Below are 23,290 nucleotides of genomic sequence, written 5' to 3' on the forward strand. Positions count from 1 at the left end.
GAGATTTTGCAAGAGAAACCTTTTAGGCTTAATTAATATGATTAGAAAATAATTCTAAACATGATTGCTAATATTAGAAAAGCTATTAAATAAAGAACTATCCTAGTCGCTCTTTTTCTTCGATCTCTTTCAGAAGTTACATTAATCTCATGTAATAGGTGAAAATTGTCTGTATTAATTGTTGTATTCTTGATTTCATCTTGAATTGCATCAATAGTAACTTGCTTACCAGCAATCTCATTGAATAGAATGTTCTGAATATTCATCAGCTCTTTTGTAGATTCCTTTATTTTAATTAACTCTACCAGTAAAAATAATTGGTTAGTATCGGGAAATAAATGAGTAAAAATCAACCAAAATTTCCTTATGGAATAACGCAACTTACCTTGGTTTTGTTCATATAAAAGTTGCTTCTCCAACTCTTCAAAATCTGGCAAAGGCATATATTGGGAGTTGGGGATGAAAGAAGAAATAGAAGAAACATAAGAAGAAGTATTTGAGAACGAATTTTTCTCTAATTGACTTCTTAAAATAGCATCAAGTTCGCATTTTTCTGGGGAGAAAATATTTTGAAAATGAAACAATAGATTCTCTAATAATAGCTTATAATGAGGATTCATATTGCTTTCCTTTTCCAATAGCATAATGCAATACTTGAAAAGATGTTGAGTTTCTTTAATTTTGAAATTTCTCTCTACAAAACAGCTATCATTGTTTATTGAGTTAACATTTTCTCCAAAGCTTAATTCCTTCAAATAATCTATATTTTCCTTAACCTGGTTAAAACATTTGCAGACTATTTCGTCCATTCCTTCATTAATTAGAGTACTTTTTAAATGTTCAAAGTCACTATTCATTGACAAGCAATTACCATAATTCATTTCACAACCAAGACTTTAGAGTAGTTCCTATATTAATTACTCAGAATTGTTTGCATTTTATTTCTTGTTAATTAAATTTGAACAATATAACTATCAGCCTAAACAGTTAAACTCCCTAATTCTGAATATCAGGTTTCAGTAAACACAGAATAGCCCAAAGGAATTCTAAAGAATAAACTTTAATAACTTATTTAACTTAATCAGATTCAAACTTTTCTGACTCTCACTGGTTATCCATGTATTTTGTGAGGTACAGATTAATTTTGCGAGCTTAAATTAAAATTATTTGGCGCCACTATTTCTATAAGCGCTTTACTTAAAAGTTGAAAAATAAAATAGTCGCTATTATTCAGAGAGCATTTTGGTTCTTGATATTACAAGATATTTTGAATACCTTATGCTGATTCTTGTTTTTTTCTTATCCATATTTTCCAAGAATAATAAGCCTGCATTGAATTTGCGCCTTTTGTGGGAACAGAAAGTAAAATTGTAGAAAAAACAAAATCTACTGGTGAAAATAAGATTAAAGCCAATTTCTTATTTTGAAGCATAGAAAGAACAAATAGAGCGAGCTAATTTACATCGATGTCTATATTTGGCAAAAAACCTCAAACTTGAAGATTGATATTATCTCTCTTGAATAATGCAGAATTGGGAAATAATAGATGACTACGATGTTGATAAGGAAAACGAAAAGGTGAAGAATGATGATATCTTATCAGATTTACTTAGTGATTATGAACTTGACAACGATTTTATGAAGAAAAACGTTAATCAGCAGATCGAGGAAATTAATAAGTTGATTAAAGAAGTTAATCAAGAAAAGATAGAAATATTGAATTCATTTCCATCTTGTTCGTTAGCAATAATTAAAAGCTTGTCCAAAAGTGATAATATTGACGAAGAAAACATGGAGATTGATCAGATGTCACTGTCAAGCAGCGAGATCAACTCCAGCAATGATTCTCCCTTGTTTGAAACACGAGCAAATATCGACCTACAAAGTCCCACAAATTCGCCGGGAAGCATGAATATATCAGATTTTCTCTAGACATGAAAAAAAAAAAATGAAAGCTAAACTCAAAATACAGAAATTAACAAAACCGCACAAACAATAAAACTATCATACTAATACTTATCCACAATAGAAACAAACTCAAACGATGATGCAAACCTCCTCACTGTTTGCCTGATATTTTCTATTGTTGGAGAGGCCCTAATATTGGAAACAAACTCTGCAAGAGTCTCTCCATCCTTTTGAATATCTCGAGCGGCAGTTAAAACCTCTGTAATCACCTTAGAGACGAATTTGAAATCATCCAACTCCATTCCTCTGCTTGTTAGGGCAGCAGTTCCAAGTCTGACACCACTACAGTTCATTGTTCTGCCGTCGCAAGGTAAAGAACTTCTACTAGTTGAAATTCCACATGCTTCTAATGCTTTCTCGGCCTTAGCTCCGGAAATATTTAATGATCTAGTGTCCAATAGAACTTTGTGAGAGTCAGAACCGTTTGTAAGAATGTTTAATCCAGATTCAGCAAGTAATTGACAAAGCAATTGAGAGTTTTCCAGCACTTTACCAGCATATCTAACCCAAGAATCAGAAACTACTTGTTTCAATTGGAAACAAAGGGCTGCAACTTGGTTATAATGAATGCTAGACTGGATTTCGTTAGAAACTGATTCATCAATCTTAACTCTGAGCTTGGGCTCTATTTCCTTCCTGTAGAATATAATTGCTGACCTTGGTCCTCTCAATGTTTTGTGAGATGTTGTAGTAATGAAATCCGCATAATCCTTGGGTGAAGGATATTTTCCTGCAACTATCAGGCCAGAGTAGTGAGCGATATCCACCATCAGATAGGCCTTCACTTTGTCGCAAATGCTCCTGAACTTCTTAAAGTCTATTTTTCTAGGATACCCACTTGCTCCCGCTATTATCATCTTTGGTCTATATAATATCGCGTTCTCTTCCAACTTATCGTAATCTATAACTCCCTCTAAATCGGTTACATAGGGGAGTGACTCAAAATAGTGAGATGAGCAATTAACTCTCCTCAAATTTGTATAGTGTCCATGAGTTAGGTGGCCACCATGTTGTAATGACAGCCCCATTATTCTATCATTGGGCTTTAATACTGCATTTAGCAATGCAAAATTTGCAGGGGAACCACTATGTGGTTTCACGTTTGCACCCCAGACTTCAGGATCTAATCCATATGCCGTTAAGGCTCTTTTGTTTGTAAGCTCTAATAGTTCTTGTACAGGTTCTGAATTCAATTCCATTTTTCTATCATTATTAAACATTGAGAATGTACTTGACAAACTTTCCAAGACTCCCTTTGAGACAAAATTCTCGGATGCTATCATTTCTAGTCCGTTAATCTGTCTATCATGCTCCTCATTTATTAGCTCATACATAATGGGATCCAACTCTTTTAGTGATTTTTCCTGTAAAAACACCATTTCTTAATCGAGTGACTTTTAATTTCTGCTATGTATCACACGAACTTGGTATTCCTCAATCTTTACTGTCTTTGTTGCCTTTTAGATATGTTTATTTTAAAAAATATATAATAGCAATTGTAGCTTTGTTCTTTTTTCTGGCTATTTGTGAAATTTTTATTAAAATATTTGTTTCAAAAAAAAGTACATGCGCCATGTGTGGGCAATTTATTAGTAAATCATTAAATGAATCCTCACTTGTAAATTTACGTATTTTTATAGAAATAATTTTCTTTGAAACTGCTGTGATTTATAGGATATATATTTGCTCTTAGATGCTTAGGAAAACTATTATTGTACTAATCTATTGAGGATAAAAGTATTACACTAAAATTAACATAATCAATCAAGCACTAGAAAAACTATCCATTGCGTTTTAAACTAATAGAAATCAATGAAATCATGGTTATTAATAGAATTTGAAGCTAATCTCGAAAAAATGTGGCAAGAATTTCGAATTGGGAATAAACCGGTTAGAAATACATCCAACTTAGAAACCAAGTTTAATTGGTTGTTGTACGAACTGTAGAACGTATTTCTTTGACGGAATTTACCAGATATAAAAGCTTCGAGTAATAATGAAAGACTCAAAAGATTTTCCCAAGTAAAACTGTTATCGTTTAAGGTCTCTTCCGGAATTGCTTGATCAAAAACAGAAAGTTCATTAATGTTCTCAATTGAAAGGTTAATAAGGCCAGAAGTTGGGAAATGAAAACCATCTTGTTCGTCTTGAAATTTGTGCGACTCAATGAAAGATTTAAAAGAACAAAAAAGTCCAAAAATGCTTCTCCATTCCAGTAAAGAGTAAATCAGACCTCTAAAACTGGATAAGCTTTCATTTGCTTCTTCACTTGGATTTCCATTATCATCTAATACAAACTCTATAATGTTTAGTGCAGATTTCATCGGCCTAATGTTGCTCGAAACAAAGGCTGAAAGTAACTTCATATCATTGCAAAGAAATGACAAACCAAGTAGAATTTCTAAACATTCATTATTCTCTTTAAATCTAAAAATTTTCTTGTACGAGTCAGACTTACTTTTCTTAATCACTCCTTTAAGAAGAGAAATAACCTCCAATGACTGATGAATAGACCATGAATACAATACATTTGAAAAGTTAGTCAAGTTGTTTGTAGCGAATTCAAACAACTGTTTTTCGATACCATTTTTAGTATAAATATCAATAATGTTGAAAAATAAACTTATATCATTTTTATCCAAATTCTGGAAATCCTGGGGAGTCTTAATCGAATTCAATGCAATCCAAAGAGAAGTAGGCTTCGTAGATTTTGATTCTGGAAGCAATAAAGTGAGTTTCTTTAATACATGAAGGTGCATTTGAGGAGTCTTCAAAATTGATTGTAAATTATTACTAAGATAATTAAATATTCCTTCGTACCAACAAGTGTAAGTTACTCTAACAATGCTTTGGTCTCCATTGGAGTCACAAGTAAATGTATTAATTACAAAAGACATACAGCTATACCAGTCACCTGGCAAATTTGTAATATTATCGTTAGGTTTAATCCCAAGAACTGGTGCGAAAAACAATGGGAGGCCAAAAAAGATGAATTGGTCCATATTTCTCAGAGGGAAGTTATTTGAAACCGAATCGCTTTCTTTTCTACACTTTAGTCCAGTTTTAAAACAGCCGTCTTTACTCAAAAACACTGATTCCACAATGTTTTTGATCAGCTGTTCTTCCTTCTCAATATCTCTTACTTTAAGTGAATCCGAAAATATTCTACTGTGAACTTTCAGAATCTCATTAGTTCTTTGGTTTGAAGAGCTGAAATCAGATTCGTCAATGTAAATCAAAGGAGCGTCTCCATAAAGTAAAGATGCTAAATCTCTATAATTAGTCCTATTAGCAAGCTTTTTACCGTAACCATTACCATTTAAATGACTACTATAGTTCAAAGAAGACTTTTGAAATCCATTGAAAAAACGATTAAAAACATTCACATAAATTTGACCATTTGATTCCCAAATGATCCCTAACTGCCCATTCTCAAATGCTTTGCATGAAAGAATGTGACAACATTTACCAGCAGTTCCTATTGTTGACAATTTATCAAAATGATATTCGCAAACCCTAGAATCAATCTTGACTTTTAGCAAAGATAAGTTCTTCAAACCAAAGTGCTTTTCATCATCGTATATTATATATATCAACTCGAATTGATCTCCATTAACCGACATCTCATAAGAAATCAAGTTGTTTATTGAGAAATTAAGGGATTTTTTGCTTTGTTTGCCATCAATATCTAATAGGTATACCTGTTTTAATTGAAAATCAGAGCTTCGTTCTTTCTCTCCTTGTGGAAACTCTAGTTTGAAAATTTCATTAGAGCATGAAAAGTAGAATCTTCCTAGTGATGTAACACAACATTCTCCTAACTCCCCGTCAAAATCAGGTGTTACCTGTTTGTAATAACTTAATTTAAAGTCTTCATCATCGTTTATTCGGCCTTCAAATGAATTTTGAGATTCACTTATTTGGCATATAACCTCGAAAGAGCTGTATTGAAAGTTTGAAAACAAGAATATTTCTGAATCAGTCATTACTGAGACGATTAATATAACCTTGCTTACCTTCAAAGCACATACTCTTTTAATCGATCTTCCCGCAAGAACCATGCAATCAAATAGAAGACTTTTCCCACTAGAGAGACAATAAATCTCAACCCCTCCATCTTTGTTCTCTATGATGATTAGATCTCCATAATTTATTTCTTTGCTGGAACTTTCATCTTTTTTAATATTTTGATTGCGTACAAGAATTATATTCCTAACAGACTTTATGCCATTTTTAAAGGTTTTAATATGTGAATAGCCATTAATAAAATCGTATATTTCCAAATAATGCTCTTTTGACAACTCTGGATATTTTTTTAATGTGACGATATATGCCCCGGACTGAGAATACCTAGAGTACGGTCTTACCAATGAATTGTCCGAAAACGAGCCGCTACCAAGTGATGAACCACTAAATTTAGTTTCCTCAAGTCTTAACATATTGTTTTCTCCCAAGAAAAACCATTAAAACAACAAGGAAGAATATTTACTGCGAGTTAAATTCATCTAAAACAGAATATATTTTGAAAATTGTTTATACCGGTAAAAAAAATTAGCATACGTATATTACATGAAATATGGGGGAACTTACAAAAGGTTAATAAAATTGAAAGGAATATCAAAAATAAACATTTAAAAGATTGATAATAGCCTAAGAAATTGATTTATGTTGCTTATTAATGCAATCCATTAAGCATAGATTAGCAGACCAATTCAGAAGTGTTATAGGGAATTTTATCCCTATTGACAATTCCAACTCCAAATTTGAATCTGATGGATTCCTAACTCCTAAAGAATTTGTTGATTCTGGAGATTATTTAATTCTTCAATTCCCAAACTGGTTTTGGAGAGGTGCTTCTGAAGAGTATTTGGTGCGATGGCTTCCTAAGAACAAGCAGTATTTACATATAGACAATATACCTTGTAGAAAAAGACTCAACTCTTCTAAACTTTGTATTTCAAAAAATAGCTCGGATGGTGAATCAGATGATCAAGGAAACGAATGGGCTTTCCCCACAAACAAAAATGAAGAAAAACTTAATAATTCAAGTACTAACGACGATGTCAGATATTACGACATAAGTGTAACATATGACAAATTCTTTCAAACCCCAAGAATATGGCTTTTTGGATATAATAAAGATGGATATCCTCTGAGTACTGAAGAAATGGTTGAAGATATCATTAACGAGTACGCAACTAAAACAATTACATTAGACCCCCATCCATTTACGGGAATATTATGTGTTTCTATTCACCCTTGTAACCACTCTAGTTTGCTTAAAAAGATGGCTAAGAATCATCCACCACACCTTTCTATAGTTATACTGCTGAAATTTATCACTACTGTTATTCCGTCCATTGAGTTAGATAATACAATAGATATTGATATTAAGTTTGACACAATATAATCCTTGAAACTTAAATTATTTTTTAGTCTAATAAATTTTGTATACCTTCTTGAACCTCTGACTTAATTATAGAACCACTTTGAATCTGGTCAAGAACTTCTCTGTCTCTTTTTAATAATTTTTTGACAACCAAAAAGTTGCATCCTACAATTGGACAGATTTTTTTTTTGCTATTACCCAAATATTTAAGAAGGGCTTCCTTCTCGTAAATATGATTTTTGCACATATTCTCGATCTTTTCTGATGTTTCGTATCTATGTGATACAGGATCTTTAAAAACTTCCCTAGTCAAACAGCATACTTTAGGAAGAACTTTTCTTGACACTACAGAAACCTGATCTTTTTCTTTATTTTTTTGCCGTGTATCACTTGTGAGCTCTAAACGTGCCATCAACATTTCCTTAAAATACTCAAGCTCTTCATTCTGAGACCTAAATTTTACATATTGCTGGTCGTTTTCTCCATACAAAACACTTTTGCTCCATAGCTTCATTTCTTCAAAACTTACAAACAACTCATATAATTTTTTTCTCTCATCTAGATTCAAGTTCTCACCCAATTTATATTTTTCTGATAGTGAATCGTACTTTATTGAAAGCTCATTCAAATTATTCAAATAATTTCTAAGAATATCGTCCATTTTTTTCCTGAAATTTCATTTGTGTAACGTAATTTTTAATTTTATGTTCACACGCAAAAACATTTTTCTTAGTATAATCTCCAAAATTACCGGCATTACCACGTTTTATTACGTCTCACATACCGGTATGCATGTTACATGCAAGAATATTAAATAAAATATTAATGGGTATTTTTAAACATAAAATTAAAATAAAAACTAATAAACATGAGTATTTTCTATTGATTTCAAATTAATTAAGCCATTGTTTGTTGATACTTTTCAAGGCTTAAACGAAATATAGACTAAATTTGCCAGGGCCTTCGCAAAGCGGTGTCTGCTTGGAGATTGTGATTGAGCCACAAAAGTTGATATTTGCTTGCATATAGCAGCAACTAACGATTCTAATGAAAGTAACTTATCAATGGTTACCATTAGCTCTTCATTATCCAAGCAGTTAGATAGTTGCGCTTCGCTTAAGTGGTCTTCCAGATGAAAATCAGAATCCATGCTAGAGCTTGTGCCTGAAATAACATCAAAGTTAGAAATTTCTTTGCATGCGATAAGCATGAACACTTCAGATGTGTATAAATGTTGAAATAGTTCAGTAGAAATGTATTTGATAAAAGTAGAAGCTAAAATAGCAGAAATTCCTTCGATCACTGCCTTCATTTCTTCATCATCCTCTCTGTACTTCTCTAGACTCTTAAAAATACTAGGATACTTTATGTATTCAGAAATTAACTCCATCTTCTTTATGTTTATTTGCTGCTCCAAAGTTTCAGGCAACTTGTTATCTTTTGGAATGAACTTTGAAGAAACTGGGGAATTCGAGTCTTTTACTGTATTTTCAGTCGTATCTTCCGAGAGAAACTCATTAGAGGAGTTAATATCCATTTTTTCATAACCAGAATTACCCACTTTGCTAGATTCAAGTTCTTCAAGAGCATTCAAAGAACTTGAACTAAATAAGTTATTTCCTGGTTTCTTTTTACTTGAATAATTCTTGTCTGTTCTTTCTTTTGATAGTTCTGGTTCTGTTGTCAAATCTAAAATCTTTAGAACTTGCTCGGGCCTATCAGAGTCTTCTTTTATAGCTCCCAAGGACTTATTAGTGTTCCAAAGAATATTAAATCTAGATAAAGCCGTCTTAGCAAAACTGGGGATTGAAATCATCCCAGAATTTGGAGAGTAGTTACTAAATGAAAAACGGTTACTTTTTGAATCGGAGTATGGCGAAGAGTTTAAATCTGTAGTGTTCAAATCTTTGTTTAGGAAGCTTTTTTGTCCCAAAATTCCGAGCCCATCATTTGAGTCAAAGTTATCATTTACCATTTCACCGAAAATATTTCGATTAAAGAGCAAGTGCTGAGTTTCTGCCTCCTTTCTAATTCTATCCAGCTCCTTTGGGATTGTTGAAAAAGCTGTTTCCGTTATTTCCCAAACTTCCCTTGGGAAATAGTAACGGCAAATATTTAAATACATATGGCAATCATCTATTTTTCTTCCTAATTCCCTGAGATTTAACTTGCTTAACCTTGTCCCAAATGCTGCGACATCTTTTTCACTCCCAGCACGGTGTTCCATACCAGAAACATTCATGTCTTTGCTACTTCCCCTTCTGAAATTTTGATCAGACCTTTGGTATTCTGGTTTCAATTTCAAGGACCCACCCCTCAAAATCTCTGAACAAATAATGAAAGGAATTATACAATTCAAAAATTGCTGATAACTATTTGTTTCAACTGGATTCAGAATCGGCAACAAGTATTTATTCATCACTTCGCATTCCCCTGAATACTTAATCTGGATAAACTTGTTTGAAGAATTGATTTCACTACTTAAATTTGAATTAGTGCCTCCGTTATGGAATAAGTCCATTATTGTATTAACTCCATCTTTTATTATTGTCTTGGAGATCTTACTATATTTACTTGGTAAAATATATTGATACATCTTGTCTCCAAATAACTCATATGAAAGAGCAATACTATCAACATTAATTACCTGGATATTCTCTAATTTTGACCTCTCATCAGTTTGTTTCCTGCTATCAATTCTTCTCAACGAGTCACTGCTAGTTAACTTTTCTGTATTTATTCCAGAAAAGCACCTCGAGATCCTAACCTTGCTCATTGACGTGGGGCTCAAGTTTGTAGAAAGTGGAGAGCCTATCGAATTTTGATATCCGATTAAGGAGAGCGAAGAAGAGTTCTGAACGATCAGATCATCAAGAATCATCTTCCTATGAATTTCATTAACAACTTTTGACCATTCATTTTCATCCAAAATTATCGACAAAATGAGTTGCACTGCCCTCCATACTGACCTACTCAGCTCTAGAGTTGGTCCTTCTAACCTAACCAGGAGAGGAACTAGAAGCTTTTTTATGCTAGATCTTAATTGTTCAATTTCTTCTAAACATGGTTTCCTTTCCTCCAAATTCTGTTTTATTAAAATCAAAATATCTAATAATAGGTACATTTTTTGGCTAGTTACATTCACATCTATGTCGCTATTTGTAATGAAATCGACAAATATATCCGGAATTTTGTTTTTCCATGTCAGAGCTTTAGATAGGTCTTCAGATTCAAATACAGCAGTTTGGAAGCTTTCAACTTGTACATGGCCACTATAAGGTTCTCCTTGAGACAAAAACAGCATTTCAATAAACTCTAAGTAAAAAGAATCCCCTTCTTCAGAACCTGTTGGAACTCTTTTCTCTTGATCATAGTTAAGATATATCGTAGGGTGCTCTGGAACAAACTGAAGAGAGACCCCTGTATTGATTTTTGAAATTAAGCAAACCAAGTATCTAAGACAAACAAGGCACTCCTTCAAATAATCCACAACCAACAATCTATTCTTTGAACTAATCGGAGTCTCTACTAAATCTAATTTATTCAAACTCGATTCTCTTCCTCCCAAATCTTCCGGAGCAATTTCACTTGAGCTATCTCCTCCGCTCAAGTCCGTAAATGAATTTGATAGAGAATCATCTTCATCAGTATTCTTATGAATTGATTCATCTGAATTTTCTTCTTCATTTTCACTGATACCTCGCTTAATTATGCTTCTCAAATTCCCAACATCTTCATCATCAGTTCCATTTCTAGATTTATATTCCTCGGAAGTATCGAAATCTTTAGAGCCATTAAATTCCGCTCTATCTTCGTTAAATTCTTTGCAATTCTTTTCTCTCAATCGAAAACCTTTTGGATTCAGATTCCCCCTAGTAGTTTTATTTATTTCGCTTCTTATCAGCGAGTTTCCTATCACATTTGTGAAGCAAACATTTACAAACTTGAGCAGAAATTCTTTGTTCGGGCATCTCCTTGACTCCAAGCAATACCAAAAGTACCATTGGAAAAATATAAATCCACTCTTTTTTGAATATGGGTTATTTGAGATCTTGATAATATTCAAAATGCAATCTAAGAACTCCAAACTATAAATATTGTCTAGATTATTCTCGTCAGAAGAAATGTTGGTTTCTAAGCTCGACTCTTCAATAGCTTTATCATAAGACTTGGGGTATTTCATACAATAATTATAGTAAATACCCAACGGAGTCGGCGCAAGTAAAATTAACGCACTCATGCTATAAATAGAATTCACCCTTTTTAAGAAGGGCCTAATAAAAGAGATTATAGAGGTTGTGATTTTTGGATTATGAATGAATAAATAACACAAAATCTTTGTAACAGCGTAGTCAAATTCACTTGGCTTTATTAATGATAGCTTAAGTTGGTTTGCGTCGAAAAATGTTAGAATTGCATCTGAATCGTGCAAAGCAAGAAACAATGATCTCAAAGCGTTGCTGCTTTCTAGAGCTCCCATATTTATGTATCCCAGTGTTGAACAGCATCTCAAAAGAATGGTTGAAATAAGCTCTGGAAAATGTCGCTTTGCAAGAATTTTAATTGCTGAGTCATTTGTCTGAAGAAGGATATCCAAAGCAAGAGTACTTGAGCGAACATTAATATGTTCACTAGATAATATTGAAAATATCGAAAATGGGAATGAAAAGGAAGACTTATTTACCAAAGAGAAGGAACCTCCCGAAGGACGACCGCCTGCAGTAGCAGCAATGCCCATAGAAAACGTACCCCCAACTACTATTCCAGTTCCAATAAGATTTGCAACAGAATTATGTGTAGGAGACATTGAAGTATTAATTGGAACCTGACTACTAGTGTTAGTACTTGAAAGGTTAATATTCGAAGAAAGAATCTTAATGCATAATCTCTCATTCATTTCAACTATATCCAAGTACTTCTGATCAGTATTATTTAGTACATCAGTAAGATATCGGAAAGATTCTAACAGGAGGGATTTGTCCTTACCAATATACGAAATGGCCTTTGAGTAAATAGGATCCACTACACAAATTACATTTATCATGTTTTTTAGTCCCCTTTCCAGTTTCGAGTTCTCAGAGCCTTGTACATTATTTGTAATAGCTTTTCCACTTTCTGATGGGATGTCAACTGCTGTCCATTCGCTATTGAGACCTCCACCACTATTTATCACGATATTCTCAATGAAATCGCCACCGAAAGAATCATTAGCAACAAAATGATTAATATACTTCTGAGGCTGAATACATTTTCTAAATATTTCTGATATTGCTGCCTGGAATCTGAAAGAAACAACATTTCTGATGAGCAAATAGACAAAGTGCTGGAGTTCAGAATCTCTAATTGCTAATATTTCTTCGAATAAAGATGAGACAATCTTGCAAGCAAATGACTCACTCTCTAAAATATTCTTATTTATTGAAAAAAGAACTCTGACTGTCTCTACGCTGGAATGAGCAGTAATTCTATCCGCATCGTGGAATGATGGAAGGATGTGTTGGCATAATGGTCTTAAACAGTAGGCTGGAATGCAGCTCGCCAGATTATACAACAAGTTCAAATAAGTGGGTGGAAGAATCAGAGATTGGATATCTGATATAATTTTTTGTTCGTCACCTGGAATTTCACTACGAATTCCATTTCGGTCACTTTCAGACTCAGCCTCCAAGCTACTAGAAAATGAAGCCCAAGACAGCATGTTATTGGAATACTTCAAATTATCATCTCCAAAATCAATAGCAATTATCTGCGACAAATCAATCTTCTGAGTCCAAACGCACCTCTTCATACACTCTTTGATACATTCAAACGCTATTAGACGAACATAAAGACAGGAGTCACATGTCCTACCCAAAACCAAGGCGATACAATGCATCCATGAAATCCATGTTCCTTTTGGTGGAATTCCTTCAAAGTTTTTATTGTTAATCAAGTTAGAATCATTACTTTCAGGCTTTTGGGTGATTTTGGATTGCTGGAAGATTTCCACAAGAGGAGCCTCAGATAATAAGCAATATACAACATGGATGCAGATGCACCTTAATACCGAAGAAGTTGATGTTGCTGCAAGTCCAAGCAAACCCTCAAGAAGATGAGTTAATCCTGCCCAAGAAGGCATATGAGACTTATATATGCTTAGATACAGTCTATCAAGAGATTCAAGTATTTTAAATACTGAAACCTCAGAGTTACTAGATGGGACAGAAGAGTCTTCAATAATATTCATCATCTCCTCCAATCTAAATCCACCGTCAATAATATTCAATGAGGGAGCTGGTAGACTGAACGTCTCAATATTCCTATTGTAAAATATCGAGAAATCCTCCCATGTTAGACATCTGAACTGAATCCTCGAAGATACAGTTACTAAAATAGTTAGACAAGAGCTAAGAACCAAAGGAATATGTTGTGGCAAAAGCGGAGAAGGGAATGATATTAGTGATATAGAAGCATCCAGTGCATCAAGCAAAAGCTTATTAAAGACAACAGAATTTGCTGAATTGTTGGTATTTCCAGTAGTGGAATTGTTACTATTTGATAAATTACCAGAACTAGAGATTAGTCCCCCACTAGTATTGGTTACAGTATTTCCAGTTGTATTTACGCTTGTTGTATTGGCACTTGAGTTATTTCCGGAACAAGTTACGTTTACAGGACCTATGTTAGGATTCACAGTAGCTGAGTTATTAATTGATGCATTAAGGTTAATATTATTCAGGTTTTTAGTCTGGCCCGAAGTTCCAAGACCATTGGAAAAAGTGCTTGTTCCGGAAAGTTGTTGAACTGAAGATGATACATTCGAATTAATCTTTGAATCTAAAGAAGTAAATCCATTTATTTCAGTAGAGTTGCCACCAGAAAAAGAGTTAGGTTGTCTGAATGTATCAGAAAGTCTTCTATTTCCATCAAAAGAACCTTTTGGCATAGAACTGCACTTCTGAACTCCGTTGTAGCGATATCCGGTCAACCCTCTACTAGCCCCACCTGGAGAAATTTCAATAGAAGTAAAACTATTTCCAAAAGAACTGTTCTTGTTAATACCCAAGCTATTTTTATTTTTCATATAACTGAGGTTTGAAATTAAATCCTTTAAAGCAGGGTTTGCAGATATAGTACTGCTTAGATTAGAGGACATATCTAAAGTTGTGTAGAATGCTTCCGAAAAATTGGAATTTGCAGAGTCAGAATTCATGTGTGGGTTTTCACTCAGAACAGATAAAACAGAAAGAGTTAAATTAAAAGGACCAAACTTTGCATCCTCACTCTCTGAATATTGACTGGAGCCACGTCCCAGCTTTACCGAGGATGAAATTTCCCCACAAGTTGTATCATAATCATTTATTGTTGTGCTTATAACTCCCAAATCTTCATGGGAGTACTCAAGACTTTCAAAGCTACCTATGGAAATATCTCTATACTTCACCATACTTCTAATATAAGAACCAGAAGGGTCCGTATGAATCCTTTGAGAAGAAATTGAACTAGATGTACTATATGGCATTCCAGAGGCAGCTTTGAGTAGTAACATGGAGTTTAAAGGAGCAGGTGGGAGTTCGATACTTGCCGAAAATACTATAATAGTGAGTAAATATGGGAATATACGATCTCTAAAAGAACTGAATAGTTCTAAGGAAATATCTCCACGATCAAGACCATAAACACCCTTTTTGATTTTGGCACTTCCCTCTCCCGAATGGAATCTGCTAAGAACCGAATTTATTCTGGATGACAAAGTAAGTTCTGGATTACTCTCAGAAGAGGATAGTGCCTGAAAAGCTATTTGGATTGCTTTCAATGTGGAACATTGAAGTTGTAGTTCCTTCTCCTCCTTCACAGCAGTTTCAAGTACTTGAAGAATTTTTCTGACTGTTTCTGTGGCAGAATTAAATAATGGGATAGGCACTTCTCCAATAGAATGACCCAGTGAAATGATTAGTGTCGATCTGAGCTGTTCTGCTTGTACAACTGCCAATGATTTTCCGAAAAAGCTAAATGCTCCAGAGCGTTTGTTTGCCGCATCTGACCTAATCAAGTCCAAAAGATACTCAGATATATGAACAAAATGGTTCTGGTGGCTACTTGCATACCCTATACTTCTACCGCAGCTTCTTTGTAATACAATTGAGTTTATTCCAATAGCATGGAAGAAATGTTGAAGATCAGTAAACCGCTTAGAAAGATCTTTAACTACTTGAATTTCATTTGAACTTAACAAATCCTTGCTTAATTCTCCACTACTTCTCCCATGTGAGCCTACTGAACTCCCTCCAGATGCAGCAGCAACGTTAGGCACATTAGATTCACTTGAATTAATAATATCAGGAGTTAGCAGTCCATCAAGAATATTTGAAATAAGAATTCCTCTCAGGAAATTTAAGTTTTTTTTCTCTAGCTTATCAGAATCTGAAGATTCATGTGAACTAATTTCCCTTAACAAAAGTCCTAATAGAGAATACATTCCTGCTCTCTGAAGTTCTGTGGGAGTTTCAGAACTTTTTTGTAATTTGTCGGACCTAATATCTTTGCAGGCAGAAAACAAAGCCAAAATTAAGTTGGTTAAAGTATCGGCAACAACATCAGAGCTCTTAATTCCAGAACTAAGCCCCTTCTCAACTTCTCCAATAAATGAATCTGTCTTTTTTATTACCAAGTCCTGTCTTTCAACCTGATTTAATGGACTGGACGAAACTCCACCACTGGAAATTCCTGAAAGAATATAAGAAATACATTCATCAACAAGTGGAAACCAACAGTCAATATCAATTTTTGATGAGAGGTTAATTAAACCACTCGTATCTTGTAATGAATTTGAGAATGTTTGAGCAGAGAGACGATTTTGAGACTCTTTAACTTTGGCAGGAGATATTATTGTGTCAGCTATCTCTATTAGTGATTGAAGTCTTTGGGAAGGAATGCAAGCCCAAATACAACTTTGAGTGGAAACTACCATGGGAGATATCCATTGAAGGCACTGAAGGGACCAATATGCAAGTTCACCATTATAAATATGAGGATCATGTGCATACATACAAAGCCAAATAAAGATTTTGAATGGATCACTAACTGTTAAGTATTTTGTGCTTTGAAACTGAAATGCGTTGATGAATACTTCTGGCGTTGTTTTTTGATAAAGGTTCTGACAAGATTTAGATAGTGATTCACAAACCGTAGGCATAGCAGAACCAAGCTTCAAGTGATTAACAGCATCAATTAATAACGGCCAAAGTAAATCTGGAACTAACGACGTCAACTCCTCAGACAGAATTAACTGTGCATTACATCTAAGATCCCAAAGGCTCGGAGGGTAGATCACAGGAATTTGAGTCCCTTCATACCCCTGAATTGTCTTTAAGTAATCTGCCTTTTGTCTTTGTAAATGTCTTAAGTGCTCATTCTTAGCTTTTTGCTCAGGAACTGCGAGTAATCTCAGAAAGTATGTTAACATCTCCGCTGAAGAAGGGGACGGCGAAATCCAGATATCTTTATTACCACTTTTATTTTTTAACTGAATGCCTTCTTGTTTTTCTGATTCATTTACTTTCTGCTCGGTCTTTGAATCAGACCCTTTTCCTAAATCTTCAATAGAATGTTCTGAAGTCGCACCAATATGCAAAAATCCGTGTTGAGACAATTCACAAATTATTCTGCACAATATAAATGCTATCGAATAATCCAAACCTTGCTCAAGAGTAGTTCTGGCAAGTCGGAACATAAGACATCCAAGAGGTGAATTAGAGTTTTCTGCGACTGCGATTTCAGATTCTCCCATTTTATAAACCTTTTCAAACGGAATATCTTCAATAACATTACTTAATATGAACATGGTTGAAAGGCGATTCGCAGACTTAATGTCAATATTGTCAAATAAAAATTTAATTACTGCTTCGCGAGTATTGTCTTGTTTAATTAGAGACTTCCAGCACAAAATGAGTTCGTAGTGAGTAGTTATAATTTCTCTGATAGCTTGTATATCCCAACAAAGGTATTTAAGTCCATTTTTTGATTCAAAAAGCTCTTTTTCAATTATTACTGCTTCATTTGAAGTATCGGTATAAGCAGTGTGGCCCGGTAATATAGCAGGTGCATAAAGTCTATGGAAAATCGCGCAATACTGAGTAAGTACATTTAGTAATGAGCTGATAGTATCTTGATCCTGGAACACACTGCTAAAGATACAATGGCATCTATCTAAAAAAAGTTTAAACCCTGAAAGAATCGAATAATGCAGTGATATTGCAATTGTTTCAGATTTACTGTTCAAAAGTGGTGTGAGTGCTGAAGCTGCAACTGCATAATACTGTCTCCATCTTACAGTATAAATGTTGTTTTGTAACAGATCTTCACACTTATTTTCTTTAAGAGGTTCCGAAAACACTCCAACAAAAGTTGGAAAATATTTGTTTTTTTTACTCAATAAAGAATTCAGAATTTGAAGATAGACAGATAGAAGCTTTGGTGCATGTTGTTTTAACTGCTCATCATCAATTACCTGAGCAAGGTGGCCAAGAGTCTCCAAAGTTGGAAATGAAAGAAAAAAAGCTTCTTTGTCCTTCTGAATTGCCGGGACCCAATCATTTAGGAGCGCATCAAAGGCTGTTCCAATAAGTCCAGCAAACGCTGCCCTCTCCATGCTACTACTTCTAAGCGCGTCTGCCACATCTGCTAAACAACGAACAAGTTCTACCTTAGAAATGAAATTGGCTGATGCGTTCTTAGATCCTGAGTCTCCACTAGCAGCTTTGTGTAGAAGTGAAAGTAACTCCACTATTATATCATGGCCTTTTCTACGAACCAATTCGGGGAAAACTTTAGAAATTGCAGAAATTGCAACAAGAGCCGAAGATATTCCGCCGCTTGAACAATTTGTACGTGACTCTTCAGCAATAATGAGAAGAATCTCAACAAGCTTGTCTGGAATTAGAAATACCAAACTAACAATTACCTGTAGAAGCGCAACTCTTCTTGGATCATTATTCTTCAAAAATATGTATTCGTTCAAGACAAATCTGGTGAGACCCTCAAAAAACTCAACATCCTCCGCTGATATATCATTGTTAATACTGAAGTTTGTAGCACTAATTATCCCAATCCCTTCCACATCTCCCTCAGCCTTATTCAGAACAGCATCTCCAGATATTGCGTAGCTAGAAATTATCAAAGATAGAAGTTTAAGTAAACTTAGTTGGTGATTTACAGAAGTGTGGCTAACTTGTAGAAAAGACGTAATTGCATTCGAAACCAACCCCACACAATTTGATGAAGCTGTAGTACTTTTTGCAAAGTCCACAACAGTTGAATAAACAGAAGCCTCAGTCACTAAATCGCAATTATCCAACGAGTCCAACAAACAAAACAAAATCTCCGCTGAATCCATCTCTATAAATCAAATTTGCACTGACTCTCCACTCGTCAAATACAGCAAATTTAATCGAGAACCTTGTATTCAGCTATTATTTTATATTTCAAATATTCATTAATATGTGTTTCCAAATTCTCTACTCGAAATATCAATTCTCTAGATTCGTCTGTATTCGCTTCTCTCTTTTTTTCCCCCCCTCTAACAATTTGCTGACATTTGGGCGCCTGAATCTTCAAAATTTCTTTGAATACATGCAAGTAAAAATAAAATTAAAAAAAACGAACAATTAACGATATAGCAATACTATTAAAAAATTAAAGAAGCTAAAACTTCATATAATTCATCAAATAAGTGTTACATATTATAAAAGTGATGTTCAGGTTATTAGCTCAAAATTACTTTGCGTAATCTTTTTCTTAACTAATTAAATATAAGTCAAGGATTAGCTTAAGAAGTCAAAATAAATTTAATTTTTAGGCCTTAAGGTTATTCAATATATATTTAGTCCGTTTTATGCTCAAACTTCAACTTTATAGTTATGTAGCTTCAATACTTTGTTCTTAAAATACTAAAATAATTAATGTCAGATATGATATGCCGCGCGCGGCTTTTGAAGTTGATTATAGGATTTTATATTAAGTTACTTTGAATATCCAAGTATAAGTGAAAAAGTGTGAAGTATTCACATATAAAACCAAATTTTTATATAATGAAGCAGTATTTTCCCATAGATGTTGCACTAGACGATGACTTGTTTTACTCTTATAGGATATCTATGGGTATATTTGACTCATTAATTTCCAAAGATGAAGAGGAAAAGGTCAAACATGTATTCCAGAATAAGAAATCGTCAAAGAACAACGATATTGACTTGTACAGACAAGAGTTTTTGAAAAAGATTAATTTAGATGAAAACGATGTGGTTTCTGAGGTGTTTACAGAAACCAATAATTTTCTATCATGTATTGGGAAACTAAATAATGAATTTATACATCTTCTCTTTCAGTTTAGCGAAATAATCATGTCAGCTAAATCTAGTTCAAAACTAGTATTCGTTGGGAATGAATCAATTTTATATAATTCAGGTATAGATGAAAATTGCGAATGCAAAGTTTTACCGATAGACTCTTCAATATTTGGTTTTGTAGATTATATTGACACTAGAAACGATACAATTAAAAGTTTTGTATCGAAATTTAATAAGAAAATGTATGACCCATCTCCATTCTTAGATAATAAACACAAAAACAATAAAAATGATTTTATTACTTATATTAAACTCCTGCTCAGAGTTTCATTTATCAAATCCGTCTGTCTTTTAAAAATGTACGGGAAGAAACTTCCGATTTATTTGTTCGATGGAAGTCAGCTGTTAATTAAAATTGAACCTATATTTAATTTGGCGAATGAGGTCTGCATGATTTCTTACAAAGTTATTAATGACCAAACAGAATCATCAGCAATAAAGGTAGATCTTAATTATTACCAATTCAAATGGTTTTATTCGTGGAAAAAAATGTTTCGAATCCCAACTAGTTGTTTTTTATTTCAAAACGATAGCTTATCTCAATTTCAACCGAATAAAAAATTCTGTGTGCAAAATATCAGCAATTCTGAATTCAGTTTAACACCATTAAGGAAAGCTACACCTAATGTAAGTGATGAGAATCCAAAACTTAGTCCTAATAATGAGAAATCAAGTAAAAAAACACCCACATCTAATAAAGCTCATAGGCAACACAAAGATACTTATAGCGAGGAGGAAAATGATTTTTCTTCAAAAACAAATGATGAAAGCAACCCCGTTTCTTCCTCTTTCTCTAAAACGACTAATGATGTTATTAACGAATTGTTAAATAAGCCTAACTCTAATATACTACCTTCTAAACAGAAAAAGAAAAGATATAAGCAAAGTGAATCTTCAGATATTGAAAACTCGCAAGATTACGTAGATAAATTGATTCAACAACAAACAATGCAGCTCTTTAACCTTTAATTTGCTTCAAAAATTATCAATAAACAATCATATCGCTGTTATTTTCGTCTTTTTAAACCAAAATTCTATCTTGATTATTTTGCAATGTAATTTTTTACTTATGTATTTTTAATTTATTTTGTTCCCCCCCTCATGTAAATATTATAACTTATCTCGAGCAAAAGTTCAAAGAGGTGGAAATAAATATAATAGGTAAAAGTGATTAACATTACGTACAATGATGAGTTTACTAATACTTTTTAGGTATTCAGTTAACAGCAAAAATGGGTTTTAATAGTTTTATTTTCGGGTTTTGTATCTCAATATTAGTTTTCTTCATAAGCGGTGTAAAATGTAGATTATACTATGAAGACAATTTGTTGGTTACTGATGAAAAATATGATGTAATTATTGTTGGTGCAGGAGTCTCGGGTTGTTCAATGGCTAATGTTTATGCTAAAAATGGGAAAAAGGTTCTTCTTTTAGAAAGAGGTGGTCCTAGAGAAAGACACCCAAAGACATTATTAACAAAGGGAGCTCCAGGGGTAATCACAGATGAATCTATAAGTGAAGCTATCACGACATCCAACGGAACTTTGATGAATGTAGCTAATATTGTTGGAGGTGGAGCCAGCATTAATGGAGGATTATATGTTGAACCATCCACAGAATTTATGCGGAGAACTATTGAAAGTAGTGGTGCTACGTTTGACGAGGAGAAATACTTAGATGCAAAGGAAATTATTCGTAACTCAGGGATTCTGAGTACAGACAACCGGCTTGAAGATCATACTTTTCCAAAAGCAATGTTTGAGGCTATGAAAAGTATTAAAGAGTACTCTGGAAATGTTAGTGAGGTTCCTATATATTATCCTGAAGGAAGCAACACATTTGTTACAGTTTCCCAGTTCAACGAAACAAATAGATCATCTGCAGATATTCTCCTTTCTCATGAAAATATTAAAATCTACCCTTACGCAGTTGTTGAATCTATTCAGTTTAACACAACTGATGAAAACCGCGACCCATACAGCTTGAAAAAGAAAGTAACTGCTCAATGTATTTTGGGGCGAATGAGATCTGAAGGTGATGGTTTTGTTAGTGTAAGCTCAGGAATGTCACATAGAACTATTTATAACAATAATGGCCCTAAGTTTAAAATCTGTCTCCACAAACCTGATTCATTTATTGTTCTTGCTTCAGGTGCAATTTACAGTCCTGCAATACTTATGAAAAGTGGTATTGGTCCAACTGAAGTCCTTAGAAAGCATGGAATTCCTCCAATTAAAATTTTAGAGCAAGTCGGTAAAAATTATCATGATCATTTACAATTTGGTTTGTTTGGCATTTTGAAAGAAAAGCAACCTATGTCCATTCAAAAAGTATATAGTTATAGTAATTGTTCCAAATACTATCCCGACCCTCCTAATATTTATGATGAACTTAGCCTATTCCACTACAAGGAATCCGAAAAAGAAAACAAAAACTCAACTCTTTCAAAGAATTCGTTTGATTTACTTCTAGAACCAATTTTAAGTAATCCTGAATCACCATTGTTTATTCCTCCGGAATCAACCAGCCCACAATACGAAGGAGGAAATTGCTATTCTACAATACTGAACGAAGTTTCTGGAGAATTGTGGATTCCGTTCGCAATATCTCAAATAATTTACAGGAAGTCTAAAGTTTTAATGAATCCTCTTTTGAATTACCTTTCACTTTCACTTAGGACTAAAATTCTTAATGCCACGGAAAGTAATAATACAAGAATTTCTGATGATGGTTTTAATAAAATGTTACAACCCATGAATGATTGTTTTGAAAATGGCTCAGCTGCATTATCCTTCCTTACAATACCAAAGAGTAGAGGGTCTATTACTTTAGACAATATGGGACTTCCAGAAATTAATAGTTCAGACTTTTCAGATCCCAGGGACATTGAGGCAGCAATTGTTGGAATGAAACATTTAATTCAAGTGATGACTTCGCAAAATCTTTCCTCTATTCTCGAGAGTGAATTAAATTCATGCATTGCATCTATTAGAAGTATTTGGGATTCTTTCCCACTTTTTGGAGGAATCGATGAGAATAATGTTATTGGATTTTCTTCAAGACAACAAAATGTTCCAGCTCTTATACCTCCTTTACCAAAAATTATAAATGATAAAACTGCATTTGACATGGTCAAGGAGTCTTACTCAACAATTTGGCATCCAACTGGTACCTGTTCATTAGGTTCAGTTGTTGATAGTGATTTTAACGTGAGAGGGACTACAAATTTAAAAATAGGTGATGCATCTGTTTTCCCTGAAGTATCGGATGTAAGCCCACTTGGATCAGTATTTCTTTTGGCAGCGTACATTGCTCTGGCCACATCCTAAACAATAAGTTATTCTTGATATATTCAGTCCATAGTAACCAAAGCTAATATATTTTTGATTAGATAAAATTATTAATTTTTCCCAGTTTAATAATTATAATAATGAAATGATTTAGTTTAACTATTGGGGTATTAAGATTAGATTAGTTACTTAGCTGATGTAATTACTTTGATATTTTTGGATATTTTAGATCCCTCGTGCATTGCTCGAAAAACGCA

At 33.7% G+C, this 23,290-nt stretch overlaps 9 protein-coding genes across 9 annotated transcripts; 4 read left to right on the plus strand and 5 right to left on the minus strand.

Annotated features, from left to right (window-relative positions):
* Window positions 1-41: 41 nt before the first annotated feature.
* On the minus strand, window positions 42-881 carry ELE39_000314 (uncharacterized protein; the record flags this gene model as incomplete). Its single annotated transcript, XM_067343338.1, has 1 exon — window positions 42-881. One exon carries the CDS (start codon window positions 879-881, stop codon window positions 42-44), a length of 840 nt encoding a protein of 279 aa, XP_067201272.1.
* A 643-nt stretch (window positions 882-1,524) lies between these two features.
* ELE39_000315 (uncharacterized protein) lies at window positions 1,525-1,932 on the plus strand (the record flags this gene model as incomplete). Its single annotated transcript, XM_067343339.1, has 1 exon — window positions 1,525-1,932. One exon carries the CDS (start codon window positions 1,525-1,527, stop codon window positions 1,930-1,932), a length of 408 nt encoding a protein of 135 aa, XP_067201273.1.
* Window positions 1,933-2,009: 77 nt separating this feature from the next.
* On the minus strand, window positions 2,010-3,347 carry ELE39_000316 (serine hydroxymethyltransferase; the record flags this gene model as incomplete). Its single annotated transcript, XM_067343340.1, has 1 exon — window positions 2,010-3,347. The coding sequence occupies one exon, from the start codon at window positions 3,345-3,347 to the stop codon at window positions 2,010-2,012; it is 1,338 nt and encodes a 445-aa protein (XP_067201274.1).
* A 420-nt stretch (window positions 3,348-3,767) lies between these two features.
* Window positions 3,768-6,407, minus strand: ELE39_000317 (uncharacterized protein; the record flags this gene model as incomplete). Its single annotated transcript, XM_067343341.1, has 1 exon — window positions 3,768-6,407. One exon carries the CDS (start codon window positions 6,405-6,407, stop codon window positions 3,768-3,770), a length of 2,640 nt encoding a protein of 879 aa, XP_067201275.1.
* Window positions 6,408-6,646: 239 nt separating this feature from the next.
* ELE39_000318 (APG10 Aut1p like like autophagocytosis involved in vacuolar transport) lies at window positions 6,647-7,378 on the plus strand (the record flags this gene model as incomplete). Its single annotated transcript, XM_067343342.1, has 1 exon — window positions 6,647-7,378. One exon carries the CDS (start codon window positions 6,647-6,649, stop codon window positions 7,376-7,378), a length of 732 nt encoding a protein of 243 aa, XP_067201276.1.
* Window positions 7,379-7,400: 22 nt separating this feature from the next.
* Window positions 7,401-8,018, minus strand: ELE39_000319 (E3 SUMO- ligase NSE2-like; the record flags this gene model as incomplete). The annotated part of the gene is made up of 1 exon (XM_067343343.1): window positions 7,401-8,018. The coding sequence occupies one exon, from the start codon at window positions 8,016-8,018 to the stop codon at window positions 7,401-7,403; it is 618 nt and encodes a 205-aa protein (XP_067201277.1).
* A 261-nt stretch (window positions 8,019-8,279) lies between these two features.
* ELE39_000321 (uncharacterized protein) lies at window positions 8,280-18,731 on the minus strand (the record flags this gene model as incomplete). The annotated part of the gene is made up of 1 exon (XM_067343345.1): window positions 8,280-18,731. One exon carries the CDS (start codon window positions 18,729-18,731, stop codon window positions 8,280-8,282), a length of 10,452 nt encoding a protein of 3,483 aa, XP_067201279.1.
* Window positions 18,732-19,425: 694 nt separating this feature from the next.
* ELE39_000322 (uncharacterized protein) lies at window positions 19,426-20,712 on the plus strand (the record flags this gene model as incomplete). Its single annotated transcript, XM_067343346.1, has 1 exon — window positions 19,426-20,712. One exon carries the CDS (start codon window positions 19,426-19,428, stop codon window positions 20,710-20,712), a length of 1,287 nt encoding a protein of 428 aa, XP_067201280.1.
* A 263-nt stretch (window positions 20,713-20,975) lies between these two features.
* Window positions 20,976-23,072, plus strand: ELE39_000323 (secreted glucose methanol choline like oxidoreductase of the FAD dependent oxidoreductase; the record flags this gene model as incomplete). The annotated part of the gene is made up of 1 exon (XM_067343347.1): window positions 20,976-23,072. One exon carries the CDS (start codon window positions 20,976-20,978, stop codon window positions 23,070-23,072), a length of 2,097 nt encoding a protein of 698 aa, XP_067201281.1.
* Window positions 23,073-23,290: the final 218 nt, after the last annotated feature.

This window comes from Cryptosporidium sp. chipmunk genotype I (genome assembly GCF_004936735.1).
Source record: "Cryptosporidium sp. chipmunk genotype I strain 37763 chromosome Unknown contig_10, whole genome shotgun sequence".
Classification (NCBI taxonomy): domain Eukaryota; phylum Apicomplexa; class Conoidasida; order Eucoccidiorida; family Cryptosporidiidae; genus Cryptosporidium; species Cryptosporidium sp. chipmunk genotype I.